The following is an 18,151-nucleotide window of genomic DNA, read 5'->3' on the forward strand; positions in this document are numbered from 1 at the left end:
TACAGTCTGATTTAAAATAATCTATAATCTGCTATAATCTGTTTTGATACTGATTTAATATTTTGGGGCTGTGGGAGCACTTGGGTACACATTTGATTTAAGCTTTTTCTCATTATTATTTTATTGACCTCAAAGACCAAAATCTTGCTCAAGAAGTTGAATAATAAATGTGGCAAGGACCTAACTTTTCTTTAATGATACAGTTTTTATGTAGCTGCAGAGAGGGGAGATTTGATGGCCTTAAAGAAGTGATGAAAAAACAACAGTGAGACAAAAGAGGAAGAGAGAAAAAGAAGGAGAAATGTCTGTAATTGCAGTTCCGCTGTTCAACTTGTGTTGTCAAATCCTAGAGAGGAACTGGCCTGTTTTTCTCAGACTAACACAGACTAATAGACTACAGGGCCTTATTGTTTTTTTCACTGCTGCATCATTATGTTCCCAACACAGCAGAGAGTGAGCACAGCAGTTTTTAATGCCTCAGCTTCAAGCTCCTGCTGACTTGCTGGCTGCTTTATCTCCTACTGTACCAATAATATGTGGGAGGCTCTTCTTTAGCACAAGTATTGGAGCGACTTTGATGCAATAGGTAGGAGCTGCATCCAAGTATTTGTACCACACTAATAACACAGACTAATGCAGCATCCGTCAAAGTAGTTTTGCAGTAAAAACGCAGGAAGAGGAGTTAATATTTCCCTGGTTACTACAAGAGCTGGCATCCCAACAAATAAAGCCAGGCTTTCTGGGAATTATCAGCACAGTTGGAAGGTGTCTTTGGCCAATCGGTCCACTTGGCAGAAAACACTCATTGTATAAACACAGATATGGTGAATCAGTGAGGTCCGTGAACTTTTTTTTTTTTTTTCCAAACTTTATTTATCCAGGGGAAACCAATTGAGCCCACTCCAGAAATTTCAGATGCGTACCTGGGAGCTGCCAAGCGCAGTTTTCAGCTGCTGGAGCGGGTTGGAGGATAAGAGCCTTGTTCAAGGGCACCTCCAGAGCAGCTGTTAAGAGCGGAGACAGTGCTCCCTGTTTTTAAAGTCCGTCTGGGCGTCCAAGCCTGTGACCTCGTGGTCGCAAACCCACTCGTCTAACCTTTAGGTTGCAGCAGCCCCTCATTTGTTTCTGCCTGAATTCCACATCAGACAATGTTTGTGCGAGAGGAAGGTTGAGGGTGGTGGTATTGTCTATTTTAATAGGTGTGTGTGTGTGTGTGTGTGTGTGTGTGTGTGTGTGTGTGTGTGTGTGTGTGTGTGTGTGTGTCAGACCTTTAAAATTTCTTCTCATTTCCTTGGCAGTGACAAAGACGGTGTGTGCAGAGCAGTGTGACGGTCGATGCTTCGGGCCCTACGTCAGTGACTGCTGCCATCGCGAGTGTGCCGGCGGCTGCTCGGGCCCCAAGGACACGGACTGCTTCGTACGTCACCAACACGCTCTTTATCACTCCTTTCTTTTCCTTAACTTTCTTCTATCTTCTACTTTCTCACAATACTAGGTCCAAAAAAAAGCTCTAACCTCTTTCCTCTTCATCATCCTTCATCGTCTTTTGTGCAACATCTGTTTGTCATCCTCACCCACCCGAAAATGATCCACTTTGTTTACCGTCTGATAAATTGTTTGTCATTTTACGGGGAGCTGTAAAACTCTTCTGCAGCGGCGCTCCTCAAAGAACAAATTGGTGATTCAGTGTTCCAATTAGTATCCCTTTTATCACCTCGACTTCTTCCTATTTCGCAAACTCGCGCACGGCAGCGCAGGCACTCGCTGACAGAGACGATATTGTAGTTGTAATTCACAGAAAGGCTCATCCAATTCAATTACCGCCGTTTCAGCCTGTGGCCACAGACGACAAAAACACTTAAGAGGTTTATGGGAAAACATTTCACCATTTACATCATGGCTGTGGATCAATGGCTCCAATTTTTCTCCCATTTGGCATTTGGAGAGACAAGGGGCGGCTGCCGGTCCGCATGTCGCAATCCGGCGTAAAAATGAAATGCTGCTGTAATACTCGCAGTGAGAAAATCACCCTTGCTTTACCTCGCTGTGTTCACTCCGCACACCCCCATGGGAAGTCTGGCTGATATCCTGACTGTGATTATGTGCTCTCTGAAGGCTTGCACCAATTTCAACGACAGCGGAGCCTGTGTGACCCAGTGCCCTCAGCCATTTGTGTACAACCCCACGTCTTTTCAGCTGGAGCACAACCCCAGAGCCAAGTACACCTATGGAGCCTTTTGTGTCAAGAAATGCCCACGTAAGTTGGTTAAAGAAGTGTTTCACTGATACATACAGGGTCCTCATGAAAAACTGGGCAGTTTATGCAGTAGAAAGGCACACATTTCGAAATTGGTGCTACATGAGCAGAGAAGGAAAGAGGAAAAGGACTGTGGCATTTGCTTTTGCTCAAGAGGTAACGTACAACTACTAAAATGCACTACACCTTACCACACCAATAAATGCTCCAACTGGTGGTTAATACAATGCAAAGTCATCCATTCAGTACAATGGCAGCCGGCTGGTAACAAATGATCTTGTATGACAATTCAATAGTAAGCTAAAACAACACATTCTCATCCTAAGGCATCACATATTGCTGCTTTGTCAGAGGAGTCAACATATTACACTCTTGGTATCCTCTTGCGTTTGCTGCTGACAGTTTGGGATACAGCAACCAACAAAATGTCAAAGGCATGGTCGGTTGGGTTTAGGCAACCAGTATGCGGTTCGTTTTTTGAAAAAAATATCATGATTTGGCTCTACATTCATATGGTTAGCGAACACCAGGCTCCCCGGTGGAATGCCAAGGTTTGTTGGACTAGTCCACCACCCCTTCTGCCTACCCTATAAAGACCTTAGAGCTCCTTAAATTGTCTTGTAACTGTATCATATTAACAGGTGCCTTGCAGCTGACTGGTGGCTCATCATAACACCGCCAAGGTTCTGTCCAGCTGTGTTGCAAACTGATGCAGCCTGGTGGCGTTTTGTACCACTATGATGATGGCTTTTTTGCGTAGGTATCTTTTGCCAAAATCACTGACAAAGCTGCAGCATTTGACAACCTCAGAATAAGAACAAGATGGTTAAAACATGTTTCTGAAATAATTTCGAGGCCAGAAATAAGAAACGCAGTTACAGAATCTGGGTTTATATTTGATCAGTGCTGCTTAGCTTTACCTTTTTGTATGGCCTCTGTTTTCACTGTGCAGGTAGCAGTATGGTGCCCAATTACTGTTGTCAAACTTACACTATTAGCTAAACAAGGCACTAAAACATGTTTCTAAAAAGAGTGAAATGGATTTCGGTCTGATTTTGAAAGAGAAAGAGAGAGGGGTGGGGGTGGGGGGGTGGGAGGGGGCTCCTGTCTCTTGAACTGCCTCTATTTAATTTGTGTCCACGGTGCCTAACAATACGAAAAATACGAAAGTACAGTCTGAAGTTCGATCAATTGCCTAGGAGAGCCAGTGAAAAGCCACCAGATGATGAATTTTACGTCATCTAATGAAGTTTCACGGGGGAGGAAGTAGGAATATTTAGGCACTGGTGACATGAAGGGAACCCAGTCTATCTACACATACTGCCTACTTTGTTTTCATACAAAGCTGGTTGAAAATGGCAAAGTATTTCTTTAATGCACATCCAAGCTTCTGCAAGTAGATATAGCTCCTGTAACATTACACTGCAAGAACACAGATGCTCATAATGATGCTCATAATTAAGTTTTATAGACTGGGAACTGTTGTCCATTGAAGAAGCATTTATCCTCTATCCATCCTGAAATAAGACTCCAGACAATTATTTCAAGTCAAGATAAATTACTCAAACATAAATAAATTGCGCATCTCAATCAACTCGTTGTCATGCCATCTGTTTCGGCTTCTGGCAGCTGAAAAGAAACCGTAGTTCTTTCTTTCTCAGATACAGATTCAGAGTGCAGCAGTAATTCTGCGAGCATGCATTAAAAGTCAAGCTACGTCAACAGATTGCATATTCAAGTCCCACTGATCATCAAATGAGCATACACCAGTCGCACTTTTCCACTGCCGCTCCCAAGTACTAATTTGATTCATGGTTCTTCCTGAGCAATATAGCCCTAGACCATTAGTTTTGATCATTATACAAACGTGATTAAAATACAATCAATTTCTCGCCATTACGAAAGGTCCTCTTTTCGAGGAAACTGTTCTTCTAGTAAATGGTACACTTTGATTTTTATGATTCTGCATTGTAATATCATTAAAAAATGAAATGTGATACCATTTATTAGGACAGCATCTGCACCATGAAACACCTGAAGTCAGCTAACACTAGCATTCTCTTTGTGTTGTTGTCAGATAATTTCGTGGTGGACCACAGCTCCTGTGTCCGAGCATGTCCCAGCAACAAGATGGAAGTGGAAGAGAACCGCATCAAAATGTGCATCCCCTGCACTGACATCTGTCCAAAAGGTAAGCTGTGGATGACATTTGTCCTTCATTTGCCCTTATTGGAATACATATTAAGCAGTTAAATGGACCTATAATATCCATTTTTCATACCTTCATACCACATCAGGCTGTCCCTTCTGTGAGGTGATACAGTTAGCTACATGAAACACTCACACTCACAACAATGTCTGTGGATTATCTTAAGTAACCGGGTCATGATTTCTGGAAAGTGACATTGTTTTTGAGCTTGTCAAATGTACTTTTTGGTGCTTTGAGCACCACAGGCCGAATTCCATCTAGTTCCATTATATAAGGGAGAAGGAAACACTTGGCAACAAACACCAAAACAATCTAGACTGATAAACAGCACTACAGGTAAGAGGGAAGAAAAATATTTTTTAATTTGTATCCCTTTAAGTTACATATATCAAACACCACTGGTGTGATTTTATTAAAACTTGGGAAAGTGAGTCAGTATTTTCTGTTCATATATCATATTGTTTGGTCCCATGGTTACACTATAAGTATGTGTCAAAGTTTGACACTTTGAGTGACTCTTAACCGCCATCATTGGTCCAATTTTGATGAAACTAGGAATGATGATGTATTTTATTGCCCATTGGAACCAGCGAGGGCCCCATTACTCATATCTGGTGATTGTTGCCTTGTGAGATTGTCAAATTTGTCTTAGTGCAGAGACACACTGACAACAGACAGATCTTTGGCCCTGTTTCAGTGTATCATGCGGAAGTTCTACTGGATGGGATGAAAATCAGGTTTTATATAGATATGTATTCCTGATGCTTCCCTTACTTGCTGGCCGACTGCACTGCATTTACTGTATGTACAAGAGCTTATGCAGTTAAACCATTTTAATCCAATAGCTTTATGCTAACAGTGATGATCCTGGATCAACAGTAGCCCACAAGAATTACTTAAAAAGCTTTATAGGAAATGTAATTAATTTTCAGGGGAGCCAGCTTAGCTTTTCTTAAATTGCACTAAATATACTTGCAGCTGATTTATGTATTCTAGTGTACCCTACAAAATATATACATCTGGTGTAATTTAGGGTTTCTCCCTGCCTAAAGCTTCCATCAGCAAGATAAATACTGTCAACTTTGTGCCAGATTAATAGCAAATTAAGGGGTAACTTTTTTTTATTTTTCGATCTGGACCCCTATTTTCCCATGTCATTGTGTCCAAGTGACCAATGAAAACAAACCTCAGACTGTTGTTGTCAGTGTCTGGCCACCTTATGGAAATGATATCTACAGAGATAGACTTTTCTGTAAATAATAAGAACCTTTTTGTTTGCCATGAAATTGCTATCGCCAAAGCCACTGGACTACATTTAAATAAATAATAATCTTATCATCGACACACTTAATTAACATTAGCCTGCTACAAAGAGGTTTGTCTCTATAGGGATCTTTTCCATAATGTTGTCTGATACTTATGTGAATGAAATGTTTCACAATGATAAAATTGCAGTTTATTTAAATGGAGACTGGTGGCTTTGGCAGTGGCAATTTTGGGACCTTTTCTGATTAAACAAAACTGATCTCACCCTTTACAAAAAGACCTTTCTAGGGATCCTTTCTATACAGTGGCACTAGCAATGACAATCTGAGCCTGTGTGTGGCAAAAACAAGCACTTCTAATGGACATAAATTCCCTGTGCACAAATGGCCCAAATAGTTATGTTGCAGCCTGTAACATGGCTGCACACAACTTGCTTAATACTGGACCAATTTAAAAAACTGTTGTTCCCATTAGGCTCATTCACAAAAACATGGGAATTAGGGTCCAGAATTTAAAAAAATAAAATAGAAAAAGAAACCTACCAAAGTTACCAATTAAATATTTGTCAAACCTTATGTATTATTTATTTACAATTTATGAAGTTAAGACTAGAAAATATTCTTTATCCGTGTGATGTTTAAGTATTATTTAAAGGGATGAGCTGTGGCTACATGCTCCTAATTTTGCCCCATTCTCATATCCACTGTATTACTCATTATATACTGGAGGATACATTTTACAAATGTGGCATAAATGGAGGGTCCCATGTTTGATCCCCACAACTGTCGACGTGTTAATTAACACAAAATGTTCCCATAACGAGAAACTGCTGCTACCTGCTCAGTAATTACAACTCATTTTATATGAGTGTCAGACAAATGCCTAGAACGTCTAATGTGAAATTAAACAGCATTACTTCAGTTCAATACAGAGGATAAGCTCCTTCATCATATTGTTCTCACAAAGGTAACTGATCTGCCCTTTCTCTTTGGGAGGGAAGACAGAAGTGTTTTCCTAAAGGCTCCATGAATGGGCTGCGGCATCCATTGATTGGCTAATCTCTTGATTACATCGTCACGCAGCAGGGAGGGGTTAATGAGGAATAGCCCAAGGAACTGGGGGAAATGATAACAAATTAACATTTCAGATATGGAATTGGCTGGTATAAATCACTATCAAAAACTGGTTACACCACTTAATGCAAGACTTATTCATCATCCCCTCCGCCTGTGTCAGAAATACTTGGCTCACACCAGACCGCAAGTGTAATTAATGCAGATGTAATGAATTCATTATAGGGAGGAATTGGCTGTGGATTGGCCCATGCTTTCATCAAAAGAATTCCAGTGCATGGAGAGGGGCCGTGGCCTTGCCTGTGCACCAAAGCAGGGGTATATTTTCATAAAAGAGTGGAAAGAATTAATGTGACAAATAGCTTTTAGTAGTTTATAAAAATGAGGTCTATGCTGTGCAAGGGCACTTTTTATATATATACTGCTGTATGTAATTCATACCTAAAGCAACTAAATTATTTTGAATAATGCATGATTGTGTGTTTGCATTTGTTTTTCTCAGTATGTGATGGCATTGGGACGGGCAGCCTGCAGACGGCTCAAACAGTGGATGCCAGCAATATTCATAAATTTCTCAACTGCACCAAAATCAACGGCAACCTCATCTTCCTCATAACAGGCATTAAAGGGTAAGTGATGGCTTGAAATGTCACACATAATGTTTTCAGAGACCATTTTTTTGTTCTTATAGGGGACCTATTTTGCTTTTCCTTTCATTTTGTTGTTTAAATAATGTTGCAATAATGGATGTTCATATTAAACATGACCAAAGTTTCAAATAATGAGGTAAACATGTGTAAAAGAAATCTATTTGAGCAAAAACTTAAGACTTCAGAATGTTTTGAACTGTTTCCAACAGTTCTTTTGTTCTGTGAAGACAACCTGACGTCAGCTCATGATGGATTCCTTTATATGGCTGTCTACTGAAGACATATTGCTGGATAGTTAACGTTAAATGCACTTACAGTGCTACATTTAACCACATGTAACCACAAACATTCAATCTATTTTTTCCAGTTTTGGATCATATTCCTGCTAGAACATGACGTGTTTAAAAACTTTCATGAAATATTTGTCATAATAGAAAGTGCTGCTATATATCTATTTTCATAATAGATACTTTTGTTGTTTTGTTTTGTTTTTCACATTAGAAACGGCCTCTATAATCTGTTACAGTTATTACACAGGCTGCTGCTACATGTGGCTACATGTTAGTATCATTTCATATCATACTACTGCTGGAACATTTTGCTTTTAAGCTTTTTTAGCAATGACTTGTAGAAATGCTTAGATGCGAAAGACCTGTAGACACTGACCAGTCAGAGCAGACTGGGCATTTTCTTGAGGGAGGCTAAAAGAGACAGGCACTAAAATGTAGTGGGTCAGACAAAGTTTGAATACAACATGTTAACAACATGTTCTAGTAGAAATACTAAGTACAAGTATAAACCTGAAAATGAGCACGTAGGTCCCCTTTCACCATACATCAGGGAAACTATTTTATTCATTATTCTTGCACACATACCAACTGTATGGGATAGAGCAGCATGAATGGTGCACGAACAGTTCTCCATTCACATCCCTCTGTCAGTGAAACTCTGACCCAGGGAGGTCAATGAGCAATGTACTCTATTCGTTCAAAAAGCCACTGTCAAAGTGCCCCGAAGCTCGGAGGAAAGAATGATGTGTAACTATGAACGTCACACAGCACATTAGAGGGAAAGAGTGTTCTGACTTTGATATGAAGAATATTATTTTCTCAGTGCTGCCTTCAGGTTCACAGTGTTTCCAAGTGCTATTTTATAAAAATGTCATATTATAGCAATATATAAATATTATTTTTAAAAAGATGTATTCACTGGTCTGTGTGTTTTCTTCAGGGACATGTATCATGGTATTGGACCTTTGGACCCTGAGCGTCTTAACGTGTTCCGCACTGTGAAGGAGATCACTGGTGAGACTGCCTCACTGGGTCACCTTGGAAAAATTGACTGATAAAATAATATAGTGATATGGTGTGTGCGTGTGCGTCTGTGTGTGTGAATTATGTCACCTCTGAGGCAGTAAAAGAAAGCTTTAAGAAGAAAGTGGGAAGCTGTTTTTTGTCAGTGAACTCTAAAAGGTGCTCTGGTGGAGATTATATTATTGTGTGTGTGTGTATTTCTAATAGTTCCACATGCTTACAGTAATATGCCACTGTGTGTGCGTGCATGCATGAGTGTGTATTTATTCATTAACTATTAGAGGCCTTAAGGGATGAGCAGTACCTCGTATACAAACCCTTTTGTCATATTAAACTGTGACTTGCAGTTGAGCCAAACAGCTAATGGAGTGAAACTGCATTTTCATAATGAAAAACCCGAGCAATAAGAAAGAGCAATGGCCATTCTATCCCAGCCATTTCCTGCTCTATCCCTTTAATGTCATTTCCACAGATCTTGATTTGATGTAATCTGTCATTAAAGGCAAGCGCAACCGGGCCGATTGTGCAGAATATTAAATCCATTCTTTTAATTAGCGTATATTGTGTTCTCTGAGCACATTTTTTACAAAGAGTGGATCCTTGCTTGTAGTTCACAGAGGCTGGGCAACTCCAGGACCAATGAATCAAGGCACAAAAGAATTTTTTTAACTTTTCTTTGCTCACAAATTTTATGTTCATTCATCAAGTAGACCCTTGACTTTTCCCTTTTCTTTATCTCCTCATCATTAAAAAATAGACTTGAAGAGATAAGTTCACTAATCAGCAAATGTTCCCCTCTTTAGGTTACCTCAACATCCAGTCATGGCCTGAGAACATGACAGATCTGAGTGTCTTTTCGAGCCTGGCAACCATCGGAGGGAGAACTCTTTACAGGCATGTTATATTTTGTTTCACTCTCTTGGACGCACTTCTAATCAGATGCACTTTTTGTCAATTTTAACGATTATCTCCTCCTGGTCATCTTGCTGTTCATTCTGCACGTGTGCTGAAAAAAAAATCAGGTGATCATGCACACATAGGAGTAGATTTTGGGGATGACGTAGAGGACATGTCCCCTTCAGACTGTACATAAAGACTGACAATACATCTCCGCTTCCTCACGCTGTAATAAAGCCAAAATATCCTGGATACAACTGCTGCCATTACGCCCTGGCAACATCATTTTGAGTTAAAGTCTCTGCAGTAATGACCTCCACTGTATCAAATTCTGACCAATAATGAGCAGCGCAATTGACTGCGAGCACACGTATTGGCACATACAGCTTTGTAGTGCATCGAATAAGCTCCTGAACGTACATCAACCTGATAAGAAATACCAGAAGCGACAAAAAACATTTTTGAAAAAAAATTAATTTGACGTGCACTTTGATCTTTTAGCTTGGCCAATATCCTATCAGCTAATATCCAGCAGGCAGGGTTTATGACCTATACTGCAACCAACCACAAGAGATGCTCAAGGTGTTTTGACTTCACTTTTGAGGAGCTGTGATGTCGTCCTTCTATTTTAAATACCATGATTTTGAAAATAAAGACAATTCATTGGGTTGCAATGAAATTTCTCCAACGTTTCTAACTCAAAACTCCTAAAATCCTAAAAAAACAACCAAAACCAATAGGATTCCAGATTCATTTGTAGGTTGATCTTCTGGGCCTTCCTCTATTGTCTGTAGGTAGGCAGGTAAAGACTGCAATGACCAATCGATTAACACACATTTAAGTCCTTCGCACACCAAGTCTGTATTTTTCATATGCATTTTCTTCAGTCCTTCATCTACTAAAACTCTTTATGCACAGAAACCTTACACATTGAGACAGATGTGTTTCATTGTTCTACACGTTGCAAACGTTTGAGACATTTGCTTCCACCACATTTTCTTCATGGATTATTGGTCAAACGAGTCTCTAAGCTTGTATGAAAAAACTACAGCAGAAAACTAAACTTGTCCTGTAAACTTTAGTGACGTACAAAAGTTTTAGAGTCAGTTTGTAAAAGTCATTCACTCGACATGAGATTGTATTTATTTTTATACATGAGACAATTTTGGATGTAAAATAGGGAATTGGTGTGCAGAAGTCTGTCAGATAAGTTCCGCGTTAAGTTACACATCTTTGAATTCAATTTAATGTAACTTTTATAATAACCATTTATTTATTTCTATGCAGTTGACATGCTCATGTTATGAGCTGTGCTCACTCAGAAAGATCCTTATGTTCCTCTCTTTCTCTTGCCATTTTCCTGTATTTGGATGGCCGCTGTTGGGGCTAATGAGCCGCTGGCCCATGTTGCTCTGTACCGAGCCTCTTTGAAGCGCCACTGTCATGCAGCTTTGATTAGCCCTGTTTTGATAACGTCTTCTCTGTTCGCTTACAAGTGGCGGATCCGAGGGATAGCGCTGACAGAGTCAAGGGAGATCCCGCCTTGTAAACACAAGTGATGAGCCTGGAGCTCAGCAATGTTTCACTCAGAGCTGAAGCAACCTCCTTCTGCATCTTCCTCTCTTTCTTTTTGCTTTATTCTGTTCTTTCTCCTAAATTTTTGAAAACTTTGCTTCTCCCCTGCCATGCTCCTCTCTTCTTGTGTCATCATGTCTCTCTTTGTCTGCTTTTTTCTCTTGTTCTCCTTCTGTCCGTCTGTGATCTCTCCCCTCTGCTTTGTTCAGTGCCCTTTTCTTTTGTCTTTCTCACCCTTTTTATCTCATGATTTCCCTCTTTCTCCTAAACCAACTTCTCTTTGATTTCTGCTCATTTTTTGACATTCACTTTCTCCTTTCTTTCATTTCCTTCACCACTGCTTCCTTATGCTTTCTCATGATCTGTTTGATTCTTCTTCTCCTGCAGCGGAAGTGGTATTTCTCTGCTGATCTTGAAGCAGCGCTGGATCTCTTCGCTTCAGTTCCAGTCACTGGACGAGATCAGCGCCGGGAACGTTTACATCTTCAACAACAGCCGCTTGTGCTTCTACAACACCGTCAACTGGACGTCGCTCTTCAGGACGCCGAGTCAGAAAGTCCTCATCCGCAACAACAGAGATCCAAAGGAATGCAGTAAGTCTTCAAAACCAATGTGTAGATGGTTGTACAGTGTTTCAGCTGGAACACGTTCATTTAGCATGAGAGCAGCTACTAAGCAGAAGTTATGCGTGTAATCAAGTAGGACACAAATGGCTTTTTGGAATCGGACTGCGCTCATGAAGTTAACTTTTATGGGTGCCTTTTTGGTTGAAAAAATATTTGGATTACCAGCCACTTTAGAAATTGTGTCATTACTTTCAATTTGGAGATTTTAGAGGAAACACATACTGATACACACTCACACAGTGCTCATACTGTTTTATCCTGATTCACATCCGGTGGTAACCAAACACCTATTAAGTCCCCCTGTTCTCTTTCTTTCTTACATATTAGCTGTCTAATTAATTCCAAACTCCCCGCATATCTCTGCAAAACTCACCCCCGGCCTTACACACTGACATGCCCGTTTCCAAGGCGACTGTGTCACTGGTGTCTCTCGCTCCTTGGCCATGAAAGCCCTTATTCAGCTCCCTGTGAGAAAGTGCTTAATGCGTCATGCACAGAGGTGGATTAAGCTCACTGCTAGCCACGGGGAAGCAGACACCTGATGGAACGATGAATTGTCTACATGTGGCTTCAGCTGCAGATGGAGGAAACTGACTGCACGGCTTTGTTCAAAGAGAAATATCTGACAGAGAGGGTGTGGGGGGCGCAATACAATGAGGAAAATACCATAATTAATTGCAAATTATGTTTTTATGTCTAAGTAACCAGACAGAGGTAACTAGAATACAAAAGCATGGACCGCTGTGGTTTTTCTCAGCCCTGCCTGGCTGCAGTTGATATCATTAGCCAGTTAATGAGTGTGGTGTATGTGTGTGTTAGAGATCGATCGATTGGGCCCTTACACAGGCCTCTTCATTAGGCTCTGCCCCCCCGTCTGCCATTGACTGTTCGGCTGTTGACAAAGGGTTCGGCCCCCACTGGGCGACACTCTAGGGTACGTGGGTGTCAGTCACCGGATGGAGGACACGGCGAGTCCAATGAACAGCATTGATTGTTGTGGTTTTGACTGAAAAAAAGGGCTCAGAGCTCAAGTTGGGGGCAGTCTTTAATGGTGGAGGTGTGGGGAATACCAATGTTTACTCACACAGCTGAGCAGCCCCTCAGCCAGAACAAACACACAAATGTGCTGAGATGTTCACAGGTACCAACACTCACTTATCTTGAAGGAATGAATACTAATAATGCACACGCACACGCGCTAGGGCTGCAACTGATGATTATTCTCACTGTTGCTTAATGCTTTCTCAATGAATCAATCAGTTATTTGGTGAATAGAATCTCAGGAAATGTTAAAAAATGTTGTACACGAAGCCCAGGATGACATACTCGTGTTTTTCTTGTGTGTACAACCCAAAGATATTCCCTTAACTGTCATAGAGAAGTAAAGAAACTTGAAAATATTTGTGTATAAGAAGCTTGAATCAAAGACTGCTCTTTTTTTCTTTACAAAACCTCTCAAACTGATGAATCAGTTGTCATTCTAGTTTTTGATACCTTTAAAGTGAGAAATATTAGGGAATTTATTGGCATCTCGTGCTGAGAACTGCAGATTGCAACCAGCTGAAACTTTCCCCAATTAGAATTCCTTCAGAGTTCATGTTTCAGAAAGTTTTTACTTGGGGCTATCCTATCAGCAGAGGTCTCTTCCTCTCCAAACAAACTGGTCAGGTGATTAAAACTGGTTAAAACAAAAATTAAAGCTGTTTCACTTCACACGAAACAAATCAGTGTTTCTCAGATGTTTTTACCTTGTTGCAGACGGCCCACTAGCCTAGCACCTGCTTATTTTTTGTTCCATGTGTAGATATCAACGACTCATTCTATGCTAACAAAAACAATGATTCTTATTTTCAGGTGACTGTACACTAAAGAAAACATACTTATTATTTTTTTTTTCATTTCTGTCAATATATGCCCCATAAATCCTACAAACTGGACCTTTAATAGACAGCTGTTGCAACTCAAACACACACACACACACACATTGTAACAAGTTAGCACAAATACACACTTCCTGTCTCTAGATGAAATTGTGTGGGTGTGTATCTGCAGGCTACGCTAGTGTGTGTCTATGTGCACGTACAGTCTGCATTATTTTTTTTTTAAATCAAGTTTTGTCCTTTTTCTCCACAGCTCAGCAACGAATGGTGTGTGATCGGATGTGTTCGGACGACGGATGCTGGGGCCCAGGGCCCGACCAGTGTCTCTACTGCCGGTATTTCAGGCGTGGCCGCACCTGCGTGGAGTCCTGCAATCTCTTTGACGGGTGAGTAGTACATTCACAAACACTGTTTTTAACTCTTTAAAACCGACGTCCCACAGATGGCCATGCACTGTTTGCATGATCATGTTCAAATGGATCTAAATGATAAGCATCATAGCTGGAGCATCCATTCTTTTTGCAGCAGAAAGCTAAGGCTTCTGTCTTCAGTGCCATCATGTGTGTGTGTGGAGCATTATGTGTGGTGCAAAACCGTGTAAAAATCAAGGTCGTAACCATGAAGTCAACATTGAGGAGGACCAAATCTGGAAATCAGGAAAAAATTAAAAACTAATTTCCTTATATTATATATTCATCATGACTAGATACAGCTACACAGTATACTATACAAATATGCAATAAACAAGTACCCTTTAATACTAGAACCACTAGTGGTAATGGCGATTTGTTACAGTTATTTATGAATACATGTGCTAATTATTTTTTCCAGACAGCACTGTGTCGTTATCTGCTGCAGCGAAGCAGTTTTTATATTTTTTATCAATACATGTCAGGCATATATGCATATTAAGGGGGATGTGTCCCCTTCAATATATATTATACAGCCTTGGCAAAAAAAGTTGATGAGAAAATGTCTGATTTTTGTATATTTTGTAATTGATGGCACAATGTCTTCTCTTAAAAATGAGACTATCCCAAAGTCTAAATAATGTAGATAGTTCAAATAACTGTTGGAGTGTGAAGAAAAGAAAAAAAATCATGTTTCTACATTTAGAAATCCTGAATGAATGAATGAATGAATGAATGAACAATTTCAATACTTTTATCAATTATTTAATTTTTTTGACTTACATAACCTTTCACCTTAGGTTGTTCAGATTTTCGGGATATGAGGCATTTAAAGATCTAAGAACTAAGAGCTAAAGAACTAAAGAACCAAGAACTAAGATCACAATAAGCAGAAATACCAGTATTGGCACTGATGGACCATTTCTATTGCACAGTTAAGAGGGTTTGAAAATATCATTTTGATTGATTCTGGGCATTTTTTTTTCCAGTAGTATCTTTGAACTGATCTGACACAAATGTTGAAACCTGACCCAAAAATGAGCATTTTCCAGAATGTCAGGTCATTATGCTTTGCAGAGACTGCATTAATTCCCTTGCAAACAGCCATACATGACAAGCAGAGGAAATAAAATCAATTTAAACAGCTTTGATGCGCTAGAATTAAGTCAAAGCATTCTCAAGGGCTCTGGAGGAGGAGAGTCTAATTGCAGATTGGCATGAATGTAATGAGATGAACCAATAAGGAATTTCTCTCTGTGAACAGTTAACGCGAACAGTTAAAGGAACATTTGGCTGCGCGTTACATCTGGAGTCCAAAATCAATTTGAGTATATTGTTAAAGGATTATATTTTATTACAAATTGCCCATTTGGGCTGACAGACAAGAGTGTTTATTGCTCTGAGCTGTGAAATGACTGACATTTGCGACAAAGGCCCTTAGAGTGTCCTCACAATCCACTGATGTTCTGTTTGCAGTGTGAATAATTGCATTCAGGTCATTGCTTTATGCCGCCAAGAGGCGCATCAAAAAGATCACTGCCAACTCACCTGGGGAGAAACACTTCTTTGTAGATGCAGTTTCCAGTCTTTTGTGCCTCTGTTGAATGAACGTGGAGATGTTGTGAATCACTCCACTTGAAAGCATCCATCTAAAATAAGACCGTACCAGCAGCATCTGCCACAAGATAAATATGACTTTCTTGCAAGCGGTGATGTCAAGCCTGTGTTCTCCCTGGGGGGAGAGGAGAGAGTGCACGTATGTGTTTGAGAGAGAGGGTGCGTGAGAGCGAGCAACCCTCGGTCATGTTGACTTGTTGCCGGTCCTTTTTCCCGGCACCGTTAGTGGGAGGGAGGCTTTGAAGTTGCCTGGAAAAACAGCTCACAGCGGAGGCTTTGAAGAAGACTGGTGAGGATGAGGCGTGTGGCAGGGAGCTGCTGGAGCACACTTGTTTCCTATACTGTAAATACAGTCAGTCACTGTGATGCACTGTAGAGTAATGTTCGACAGACCCACTTTTTGCTTTGTGTCGCCGGCCTGAACTATGGAATTAAAATGTCTATAACCTGAAGGGATGCCTGGTGTAACAAGTCACCACTTGCCAAGCACAATGTACCTTTAGCAGATACAGGGAAGATTTATTGAGATGGAAACCCTGAATGCTTTATGCTTTCTGTCTCACTGAAGTCAGCACAAAACTTGTGTTATACTGCAAAAAAAAATACCCTTGGTGCATCGACTGCAAACAGAAGGGGTGCCACTGTGATGTTACCCATTGATTTGTGGACTACCATGTTTAAGCCTTAAATTTGGCATTTTGGCCACCATCTTGGTTTTTTTGGAGCCAAAAGTTGCCATATGTGGATGAGAAGGAGGAGACAAGTTACTGTGAGAGTAATATGTTAGTCACAAAGTAGCAATGCCCTAAAAATACTCTGCTTTATCATCTGTTTCACTCTAAATGAGACCATTATTCACAAAATGAATGTTGTGCTATATTAAAGAAGACCTGAAACTAGCAGCTGGGCCACAGACTGTATAAATAACGGCTACTGTTACATCAACCACTGGTTTCTGGACTGCCGTTTTGAAGCCTCGAGTTCAGCTTTTCACCCGTCGCCATCTTGTTTTTTTGGAGCCAGAAGTATTTGGACAAGAGGTTGAAGCAGTGGAGGAGCGAGGGGTGGATCTGACTTACTTATTGTAGCATTTGTCAAATATGTTAATATTTGCGATATGAAATCAATGCAGCTATGATGGACCTCGAAGCAAATCAGGGGAAAAAAATTACCATCGTTGGGAGTGGGGAGTCAGGCCCAAAATCAGTTTGATTCTTTTATAGTGTGTGCCTGGCATAACTAAACCCTTAATTTCGATCTTGACAGAGTATATTGGAAAACAGACTCTGTTTACAATGTGAATGAGACAACAACAGGACAGAAAAACAAAAAGAAAGTGAGTCAGAAAGGCTTTAAATTAGATCCTCAAAATGTCCCTAAAGAGCAAAGTTTCAGTCTTTAGAAGATTATTAAATTTATTCCAAGACAAGGCATGAAATCTGCTGGTGTTTTGTCCAATTTGGGTTTAACAAGCCCTTTTAACCATAGAACAAAACTGATATCCTGCCACTATTCCCTTTTATCATCAACATAAAGATGCAAGCAAGGATCACTAGATGACTTGAGCACAATGGAGAGACTAAATTCTAGTAGATTTAGTGGTATCATGACTTGCAGACTAATACTTATGGCAATTTATGAATAAGAGCGTTGTTGTGAATGAAATATACAGTCCTAGTGCTCATTATGTCTCACACAGAGACGACAGGCCTGCTCTGTTACACAGGGTACAGTGTTTGGTGCAATAACTGTCTCCACTGATAAAATAGTAAACTTTATCTCAGGATTTATGAGTGGTGGCTGCTGCATGTCTAAATATAACATCACCCTAATATAGTACAGACAGCGGGAGACATTTACAGCAGTTTTTTATTTTACAAGTTGGTAAAGAAAAAAAAAAAAAAAAAACGGGCCATGCTTCAACACAGACCAGACATGAACTTTTTAAGTTTCTCCATCTTCAATCTAGATGCCATGATATTTTTAGTTTGGAACTGAATAACACTGCCATTTAAAGTGTTTAAATCTAGTCTGGTCAATTACTGTGGAGGATTATTAGGGCCGGGCAAAAATGGCTGAAATGTTGAAAATAAAATTGAAATGTCAAGATTAAAATCAAGAATAAAATTAGACTTGCAGTATTAGTGTCAGACATAAGACAGAAAGAAAAAAAAGATAAGGGAGATTTTTCTTTCTTTATTTCTTTTTTGTATTTTTAAAATAAAGTCAAAATGTTAAATGAAGTTAAGATGTTGAGAAAAGGGTTGAAATACTACAACGATAAAGTTGAAATGTTAAGAATAAAGTTAACTCCTCTCGTCCATCAAATTTGTGTCTTATATACTCGCTTTATTGCACACAGGTGTAACTAACACTAC

At 40.0% G+C, this 18,151-nt stretch overlaps 1 protein-coding gene across 3 annotated transcripts in view; it reads left to right on the forward strand.

Moving 5' to 3' along the window:
• The window catches only part of LOC121963010 (receptor tyrosine-protein kinase erbB-4), a 312,568-nt gene that overhangs the window by 213,657 nt on the left and 80,760 nt on the right, over positions 1-18,151 (forward strand). For all 3 annotated transcript variants that reach the window (XM_088074549.1, XM_042513368.2, XM_088074550.1), the window contains exons 6-13: positions 1,299-1,417; positions 2,116-2,257; positions 4,335-4,448; positions 7,308-7,434; positions 8,686-8,759; positions 9,572-9,662; positions 11,628-11,833; positions 14,000-14,132. In XM_088074549.1, the coding sequence (XP_087930675.1) occupies positions 1,299-1,417; positions 2,116-2,257; positions 4,335-4,448; positions 7,308-7,434; positions 8,686-8,759; positions 9,572-9,662; positions 11,628-11,833; positions 14,000-14,132 (1,006 nt within the window). The remainder of the gene's footprint in view (positions 1-1,298; positions 1,418-2,115; positions 2,258-4,334; positions 4,449-7,307; positions 7,435-8,685; positions 8,760-9,571; positions 9,663-11,627; positions 11,834-13,999; positions 14,133-18,151) is intronic.

Source organism: Plectropomus leopardus, chromosome 24 (genome assembly GCF_026936395.1).
Source record: "Plectropomus leopardus strain MGB_pleo_1.0 chromosome 24, ASM2693639v1, whole genome shotgun sequence".
In the NCBI taxonomy this organism is placed as follows: Eukaryota; Metazoa; Chordata; class Actinopteri; order Perciformes; family Serranidae; genus Plectropomus; species Plectropomus leopardus.